This window comes from Oncorhynchus keta, chromosome 4, assembly GCF_023373465.1.
Source record: "Oncorhynchus keta strain PuntledgeMale-10-30-2019 chromosome 4, Oket_V2, whole genome shotgun sequence".
Lineage (NCBI taxonomy): Eukaryota > Metazoa > Chordata > Actinopteri > Salmoniformes > Salmonidae > Oncorhynchus > Oncorhynchus keta.
The window spans coordinates 21,342,613-21,352,827 of record NC_068424.1 but is presented as its reverse complement, the minus strand read 5'-3'; the positions used below and the strand labels follow the sequence as shown (position 1 = coordinate 21,352,827).

Genomic DNA, 10,215 nt, shown 5'->3' with positions numbered 1-10,215 from the left:
GATTTCATGTTTGGAGATAACAATATCTGATATATTACAGTGGCTCATTTAATGGCTTGTATCACAAAAATGTGACTGATATCGATATAGACTTTCATATCGTTACCCTTCACTTCCACCAACCCAAACTCCCATCCTACCTGCTTGCTCTCCTCCTCCTCCTCCTCCTCCTCTGAGCTCTCGCTCTCCCCCTCTTCCTCCTCATCCTCGTCCTCGGGGAACTCCACGTCCGACTCGCCAGGAGCGATGGGCACGCTGATGGTCAGGTTGGGGTTGGTCATGTAGCTGTCGTCCACCTCCGGGACCATAATCTTCTCCCCGTGGCGTCCAATCCCTCCCGCCACCGCCACCACTGTCCCGTTGCCCACCTCCCCAAGCGGAGCACTGTGGCTCAGCCTCTTGAGCTTCAGCATGGTCTCGGCTTCTTTGCTCTTCTGCCGCCGCCGCTTGAAGTTGCCATTGAAGAAGTCGCAGATCTGCAACGAAGTAATGAACTGCGTTTAGAAGATTAACTTTTTTTTTGCATGTTATTTTTGGGGGTTTTGTGATTAATTTGTTTGTTTGGTTGATATATGTTGTTTCATTTTTACTCGTAGCCCATACTACATTTCATGCTGTATCTTATTTTGAATCTATGTAATTGTCTATGCTAAATGGTTTACAAAAAGTTGAGAATGAAAATGTAATTAAACAATGAATAGCTGTTTAAAATCAAGTGCCCAACCTGGCTTCGGAGCCAGCCCATGCCGCTTTTGATGCGGCCAATGGCAATCTGTAGGTTGTTCATCTCGCCATCGTCGTCGGGCGCCGAGAGGTTGTCCGAGCTGAATGAGCTAAGCAGCAAGGCTAGGAAAAGGTTGAGCACCTGGGAGGAGGAGAGAGGGAGAGGTGTGTTAATAAAGCCTGGGAGGAGAGAGTGGAAGGAGTTTTAATAAAGCCTTGTTGGACAAACTGAGGTTCAGCACCTGGGAGTGGGAGAGAAGGAGAGGAGTTTTAATAAAGCTTTATTGTACAATTAAGATGTTATTACTTTCACATTGATTACAAGTTAGGTTTAAGTTAGTGACAAACAACAAGGTTAGGATTAAGTTAGTGACAAACAACAAGGTTAGGATTAAGTTAGTGACAAACAACAAGGTTAGGATTAAGTTAGTGACAAACAACAAGGTTAGGTTTAAGTTAGTGACAAACAACAAGGTTAGGTTTAAGTTAGTGACAAACAACAAGGTTAGGATTAAGTTAGTGACAAACAACAAGGTTAGTTTTAAGTTAGTGACAAACAACAAGGTTAGGATTAAGTTAGTGACAAACAACAAGGTTAGGTTTAAGTTAGTGACAAACAACATTTTACAGTAAACCAGACTGCTAGATCAAATAGCTCTAAGAAGCTAGCCGGCAGGTCTGGTCCCTGTAAGCGGCAGAGTGTGGACTGAGAAGGGCCCTGGTGTGTAACACTAGGAATGTAAACAGCAGGTGTGATTTGGGCCTGGTTTTAAATGTCAGCCTCCAACGGGAACAGAAGCTCTCCATGTCCATGTTAAACAAGAGAACCTGCTCCTCTGGGCTGTAGGGCTGTGTGTGTTTAGTGTGTTTGTTTAGTGTGTGTGTGTGTGGGGGGGGCATCTGTCCGCGTGCCTCCATGCTTGCATGCCTGCCTGCCTGCCTGAATTTGCACATGGCAAAGCCCCTTAGACACAGGGCCACTTTTCCTCGGTTTAGTAAATGTCAACCGTGCATGCAGTTTCATGATGGAATTTCATTACCACCGTGTAATGATTGCAAACATAATTTTGTAGTCAAATTTAGATTTTTTCCCCACATCCTAACACGAGCTTCATAAATGAAACACTCTGATTTAATAGGGCCTATAATAACGAAACATCCTAGACCAAAAATGCATGTTTTGGGTTTACCTGAAACGGTTCTCTCTGTGTTTCTCCAAAGGCTTATTGATGTTGTACCAATGCATCAATCAAATCAATGCAAACCTACGAATTGTCATGTCATTCATCTGTTTCTTGGTAACGATGCATGTAGTATATCTTTGCAGCCAGCGTCAATCAACATTGACAATGTTCTATGGTTCTGAGATTTCACACTACTTCTGGCAAAGGGGGAAAAACATGTTATGTGGGAGTGTCTAGCGTGTCCCCATATTACCCAGGGGAACAAATCATAAGTGTATGTGTGTATGTGTGCATGCGTGCATGTGTGTGTGTGCATGTATGTGTGTGCATGTGTGTGTTTGAGGATGGAAGTTGGAGGGGACACAGCCCTGGACACCCTGTGCTGGTCTAGCCACACTTGGTGCCCGCTGCGACAGGTGTAATTAGGTGTCTGGCTTTTCTATTTTCTGCCCCACTACACTTGTCCTACAAACACACCACCACCACCATGCCATGCTGCCATCTCAGAGAGTGATAGAGCAAAACACCATAGGGTCCACTGAATAACCATCTTCCTTCAATTGGTTGAGATCAAGAAGAGGTGTCTGAGGGTGTAGGCAGATTTTTGGGACTGGGCTTTACTTACTAACCTTTGCCTGCTTGCCATAGCTGTTTAAAATCACATGATGACATCAGTGGCTCCTTCTATTGTTATTTTGAAACAATAAAACCTGGTGTTTTCACATATGTTGACATTGCAGTGGTGCTGGAGATGATCAATTTGATGTTGAACATTTTAAAACATTCCCTTTTAAGTTTGCAGGCTAAGGTTGACCTTAAAAAATTACGAACACAACAAATCTACACACGACGCTCCCCCATTTCAAGACAGCCTACAGGAGACACATCTCAACACCTCATGTATCATCCCACAGCAGCACAAATAACTCAATAGTATAACATAGACTGTTTATGGTCGATGCTGACTCAACCATGAGTTGCCTGTTAGCGGGCATGACACTGGTGAGATGATTGTGTGTCAAATCCCCACACTAACCTCGCATGATGACACATTACATGGCCAAAAGTATATGGACACCTGCTCGCCGAACATCTCATTCCAAAACCATAGCCATTATTATGGAGTTGCTGATATAACAGCCTCCAATCTTCTGGGAAGGCATTCCACGAGATGTTGGAACATTGCTGTGGGTATTTACTTCTATTCAGCCTCAAGAGCATTAGTAAAGTCGGACACTGATGTTGGGCGATTAGGCCTGGCTCGCAGTTGGCGTTCCAATTCATTCCAAAGTTGTTTGATGGGGTTGATGTCAGTGCTCTGTGTTGGCCAGTCAAGTTCTTCCACACCAATCTAGATAAACCATTTCTTTATGGACCTCGCTTTGTGCACGGGGACATTGTCACGCAGAAACAGGAAAAAGCCTTCCCAAAACTGTTGTCACAAAGTTGAAAGCACAGAATCACCTAGAATGTCATTATGCTGTAGTGTTAAGATTTCCCTTCACTGGACTAAGGGGCCTAGCCCGAACCATGAAAAACAGCCCCAGACTATTATTCTTCCTCTACCAAATATTACAGTTGGACCTATGCATTGGGGCAGGTACCGTTTTCCTGGCATCCGCCAAACCCAGATTTGTCCGTTGGACTTCCAGATGATGAAGCGTGATTCATCACTTCAGAGACTGCGTTTCCACTTCTCCAGAGTCCAATGGAGGCAAACTTTACACCACTCTAGCTGACGCTTGGCATTGCGCATGGCGATTTTAGGCCTGTGTGTGGCTGCTCGGCTGCTCGGCCATGGAAACCCATTTCATAAAGCTCCTGGCGAACAATTCTTGTGCTGACTTTGCTTCCAACGGCAGTTTGGAACTCAGTAGTGAATGTTGCAACGGAGGACAGATGATATTTACACGTTACGTTCTTCAGCACCCAGCTGTCCCATTCTGTGAGCTTGTGTGGCCTACCACTTCGCAGCTAAGCCGTTGTTGCTCCTAGACGTTTCCACTGCACAATAACAGCACTTACAGTTGTTAATGTATTATGTATATGTGGCATAGTTGGCTGGCTCACCCCTCCTCCCCACTAAAGAGTTACCAATGGGTAGTATAATTTAAGCTACAATATAGTGCTATAACGCTAGGCTAAACCTTATACACTAAGTTAATACGAAGGTTAATCATAAAGCTCAAATAGTGGTAGATAATTATATTTCCTAGTCCTATGCTATGTTGGCTGGTATGCTGAATGTGTCCATTTTAATTTAAATATCAATTTCCATAGGGAAAAAGAACGACTGTACAGCCAACTTGGATACTGGATATATTGTAAAGTGGAATTCTGAATGGGATTAATACGGACTCACAAACACCCTATGGATAGATAGTTTCTTCCCATGGGATGCTCTTTATCTGGTGATAAGTCAGTCAGTAAATCAGTTGTCTATGCAGCTAATGACAGAGAGAGAGAGTATATTGGCTTCCCCTGTAGGAGGAGCACTTGTTCAATGCCAAACGTGTGTGGATGGACACACGCACGCACACACACACACATTCTTGTGCAGCTAATCTTGTGGGGACATACAATTCAATCCCATTCAAAGTCCTATTTTCCTTAACCCCTGACCCTAACCCTTACCCTTACCCTAAACCTTACCATAACCTTAACCCAAAAACCTAACCTAACTCAAAACCTAACCCTAGCTCCTAACCTTAAAACAAACCTTAGGCCCTAACCCTAAACCTAATTCTAACCCTAACACTAATTCTAACCTTAACCCTAAACATTTAACCCCCCTCAAAATAGCATTTGACCTTGTGGGGACCAACAAAACTTCCACAGTTGGTCACAGGAGCCCCGGAGGAGTATATTTATACATATCCACACACACACAAACACACACACACACACACACACACACACACACACACACACACACACACACACACACACACACACACACACACACACACACACACACACACACACACACACACACACACACACACACACACACAAACAAACATACACAGTCTTGGTGAAAAATAATTTTCTTTAGATCTCTCATTAGACTTGTTCCATCCCAGTGTTTTCTTTAAATTAATTATGCTGTAATTATGTTAATCATGTAAGGGCCCACTTGTTGGCTCTTTAATAATTCTAAGTGTGGTGCTCTTAGCCAAATTGACTGGGAGGTGTGTCCACAGCGAGATGACGGTCAATGACTGAGTCGAGATCAAATGGTTAATCTGGCTTCCTCTAACTGTCTAATTACATGTGATGTTATACTGTAGATGCAGTAGGTCGGCTGGATTCTACAGTACTGGACTGTATGCTATTATTCCTGTATCTCCAAGCATAATGTCATGAGAGCTACATAATATACAGTGCATTCGGAAAGTGTTCAGACCCCTTGACTTCTTCCACATTTTGTTATGTTACAGCCTTATTCTAAAATTGATTAAATTATTTATTTTCCCCCATCCATCTACACACAATACCCCATAATGACGAAGTAAAACCAGGCTTTTAGAATTTTGGCTAATTTATTACCAATAAAAAACAGAAATACCTCCTTTACATAAGTATTCAGACCCTGAGCTCACATCCTTCTTGAGATGTTTCTACAACTTCATTGGATTCCACCAGAGGTAAATTCAATTGATTGGACATTATTTGGAAAGGCCCACACCTGTCTATATAAGGTCCCATAGTTGACAGTGCATGTCAGAGTAAAAACCAAGCCATGAGGTCAAAGGAATTGTCAGTAGAGCTTTGAGACAGGATTGTGTCGAGGCACAGATTTGGGGAAGGGTACCAAGAAATGTCTGCAGCATTGACGGTCCCCAAGAACACAGTGGCCTCCATCATTCTTAAATGGAAGAGGTTTGGAACCACCAAGACTCTTCCTAAGGCTGGCCCGCCAGGCCAAACTGAGCAATTGGTGGACAAGTGCCTTGGTCAGGGAAGTGACCAAGAACCCGATGGTCACTCTGACTGAGTTCTAGAGTTCCTCTGTGGAGATGGGAGAATGATAAAATAATGTATATGTTGAAAGATAATGATAAAATAATGATAAAATAATTCCACTCTGAAACGTTCTAATTGTATGAAATTGATTATAATCATAAAATTATTATCTGATGATGTGTGTAGTTTTAGTCAGAATTAGATTAAACAATGTATCTGTATAGTGGAAAAACACAGACTGTCTGAGCAAGGCGTAGCTTAGGATTTGAACTTGTATGTGTGTGCCGAAGAAAAAAAACGAGAACAGTTCAACTCTGTTAGGACCCACCTGGCTAGGCCTCTGAGGAATTTATGATAGCACAGGGAGTACTTCTCAAGGTTTCCCTAATCTCGGGGGAATGGAACTGTCGGCTGGGTAGTGATACACAGTGGTGAGAACTATGGAGAAGGATAAAACTCACCTACTGTTTGTGTGGAAGTATGTGCTTAGAATACCTACTGTTTGTGTGGAAGTATGTGCTTAGAATACCTACTGTTTGTGTGGAAGTATGTGCTTAGAATACCTACTGTTTGTGTGGAAGTATGTGCTTAGAATACCTACTGTTTGTGTGGAAGTATGTGCTTAGAAAACCTACTGTTTGTGTGGAAGTATGTGCTTAGAATACCTACTGTTTGTGTGGAAGTATGTGCTTAGAAAACCTACTGTTTGTGTGGAAGTATGTGCTTAGAATACCTACTGTTTGTGTGGAAGTATGTGCTTAGAAAACCTACTGTTTGTGTGGAAGTATGTGCGCAGCTGTAAAATGGATGTCTTTGTATAATGGACTTTAGAACGTTCTCTGAATAAACTGTACTAATCTTTTGCATAAGCTGAGTCTTTGCCTAATTACTAATACACCCATGGTCTTACAAACCTCGGGGATTGGTCAAAGCTATTGATTGATAGTTATTATCATTGGGATTGAAAATTCTCATGACAGAGAAGCTTCCAGTAGGACAACCATCTCTGCTGCACTCCATCTTTACAGTAGAGTGGCCAGATGAAAGCCACTCCTCAGTAAAAGGCACATCACAGCCCACTTAGAATTTGCCAAAGGGCACCTAAAGACTCTCAGACAATGATAAACAAGATTTTCTGGTCTGTGAAACCAAGATGGCCTGAATGCCAAGCGTCACATCTGGAGGAAACCTAGCACCATCCCTACGGTGAAGAATGGTGGTAGCAGCATCATGCTGTGGGGATGTTTTTCAGCGGCAGGGACTGGGAGACTAGTCAGGATCACGGGAAAGATGAATGGAGCAAAGTACAGAGAGATCCTTGATGAAAACCTGCTCCAGAGCACTCAGGACCTCAGACTGGGGAAAAGTTTCACCTTCCAACAGGACAACAACCCTAAACACATAGCAAGACAACACAGGAGTGGCTTCGGGACAAGTCTCTGAATGCCCTTGAGTGGCCCAGCCAGAGCCCGACCTTGAACCCGATCGAACATCTCTGGAGAGACCTGAAAATAGCTGTGCAGCTGAGAAGAATGGAAGAAACTCCCCAAATAATGTGTGCCAAGTTTGTAGCATCATACCCTGTAATTGCTGCCAAAGGTGCATCAATAAAGTACTGAGTAAAGAGTCTGATTACTTATGTAAAGGTAATATTTCATTTTTATTTTTAATAGAATTGCTAAAATTTCAAAAAATCTGTTTTTGCTTTGTCATTATGGGGTATTGTGTGTAGAAAAAATATTTAATCCATTTTAGAATAAGGCTGTAACGTAACAAAATGTCGAAAAAGTCAAGGGGTCTGAATACTTTCTGAATGCACAGTACTGGGCCTTGTACGGGTGCTTCATGATTTACACACACACAAAAATACAAAAAAAGGCATATATATATATATATATATAGTAGGGATTTGTTGTTATTGGCATTTTACAGCTGCGCACATACTTCCACACAAACAGTAGGTATTCCCTACTTGTGCACACACACACACACATGCAGATATTATAGATTTTTTTTAACCAATTTGCATTTGACCTTTCACTTGAGGGCTTTTACCATGCTGTGGCTAATATTTTTCTATGACATAACATCAGTCAAACCATTAGCAGTCTAACACATTATGGTGTCATTTCTAAAAACATAAAAGGCAGCAAATCAATTAGAAACCGGGTGGAATTCACGTTTTGGCGTCAACTCTGCTATTACAGCAGTGACATATTTTGTCACATGTAGCCAGGTCAATGACAGGTCAATGTCACCACATCCCTGGTGGTGAACATCACCTCATGGCATAAGGGACCAGAATAAACTGTGCCAATAACAACAAATCCCTTCCCTGAGAAAATCTGACGCTCAACGTTGGGACTGGTGCGTCCGTATTCACATGGATTCATTTACATGCTTTTGGATTATCCTGCAGTGTTGGTGTGGTGGGGTGTGTGTGTGTGTGTGTTTGTGTAATTTTGTATGACACACACACACACACACACACACACACACACACACACACACACACACACACACACACACACACACACACACACACACACACACACACACACACACACACACACACACACACACACACACACACACACAGAGAACCAACTTCCCACCCATCATGTCAAGGTACTGCACTCATAACAACGACAAAAAAACATGTTTTTGCCTTTCCGAGCCAAGGCCTTTGTAAAGGATTAAACCCAGCGTTTCGAATAAATCACCTTTAACAGTCAACAGCCACAGCTTCATTAGGAAATGCATCGCCGACATTGTCCCCACATTGAAGGTTCACTGCTTTCCCAATCAAAAGCCCTGGATTAACACTGAGGTTGGGACAGGGCTACTGCTCACAGGGCTATCACAGAAAACCCTGAGGCTACGGCTGAGGACAGAAACAAGTCAAATAAGTCCCACTACTACTTCCGCAGAGTCGTCAAACTAGCAAAAGGACAATACAGGAATAAGGTGGAATCATATTACAAAGGCTCTGACACCCACTGCTTGTGGCAGGGGCCACAGTCCATTATGGATTATAGAGGAAGACCCTGCTGTGATCTGCCCAACGATGCCTCTCTACCAGACGAACTCAATGCATTTTATGCACGCTTCGACAATAACAACACCATGCCGTGCGAGAGGGCTCCCACCGACCCAGAGGACTGGGTGATCTCGCTCTCAAATGCGAAGTGAGAAAAGTCTTTAATCAGGTCAACACTCACAAGGCCACGGGGCTGAACGGTATTCCAGGGTGTGTTCTCAGAGCATGCGCAGATCAGCTAACAGGCTTATTCACAACCATTTTTAACCTCTCCTTGTCCCAGTTTGTAATCCCCACATGTTTTAAGCTGACCACCATCACTCCTGTTCCCAAAAACTCTAAGGCTTCATGCCACAATGACTAAAACCCTGTGGCACTCACATCTGTAATCATTAAGTAATTTGAAAGCCTAGTTATGGCACACATCAACCCAGACACCCTAGACCCACTCCAATTTGCACACAGCTCCAACAGACGCAATCTCAATTTCACTCCACACTGCCCTCCCCCACCTAGATAACAGGAATACCTATGTGACAATGCTGTTCATTGACTACAGTTCAGCGTTCAACACTATAGTCCCCTTCAAGCTCGTCACAAAGCATAGGACCTTGGGACTGAACACCGCCCCAGGTGGTGAGGATAGGTAACATCACCTCTGCAACTGGATCCTGGACTTCCTGACGGGCTGGCCCCAGGTGGTGAGGATAGGTAACATCACCTCTGCAACTGGATCCTGGACTTCCTGACGGGCTGGCCCCAGGTGGTGAGGATAGGTAACAACATCACCTCTGCAACTGGATCCTGGACTTCCTGACGGGCTGGCCCCAGGTGGTGAGGATAGATAACATCACCTCTGCAACTGGATCCTGGACTTCCTGACGGGCTGGCCCCAGGTGGTGAGGATAGATAACAACATCACCTCTGCAACTGGATCCTGGACTTCCTGACGGGCTGGCCCCAGGTGGTGAGGATAGATAACAACATCACCTCTGCAACTGGATCCTGGACTTCCTGACGGGCTGGCCCCAGGTGGTGAGGATAGATAACAACATCACCTCTGCAACTGGATCCTGGACTTCCTGACGGGCTGGCCCCAGGTGGTGAGGATAGATAACAACATCACCTCTGCAACTGGATCCTGGACTTCCTGACGGGCTGGCCCCAGGTGGTGAGGATAGATAACAACATCACCTCTGCAACTGGATCCTGGACTTCCTGACGGGCTGGCCCCAGGTGGTGAGGATAGATAACAACATCACCTCTGCAACTGGATCCTGGACTTCCTGACGGGCTGGCCCC

At 44.0% G+C, this 10,215-nt stretch overlaps 1 protein-coding gene across 6 annotated transcripts in view; it reads right to left on the bottom strand.

Moving 5' to 3' along the window:
• scn5lab (sodium channel, voltage gated, type V-like, alpha b) overlaps window positions 1-10,215 on the bottom strand; it is a 207,717-nt gene that overhangs the window by 42,110 nt on the left and 155,392 nt on the right. For all 6 annotated transcript variants that reach the window (XM_052503848.1, XM_052503846.1, XM_052503849.1 and 3 more), the window contains 2 exons: window positions 725-865; window positions 141-476 (listed from right to left, as the gene is read on the bottom strand). In XM_052503848.1, the coding sequence (XP_052359808.1) occupies window positions 141-476; window positions 725-865 (477 nt within the window). The remainder of the gene's footprint in view (window positions 1-140; window positions 477-724; window positions 866-10,215) is intronic.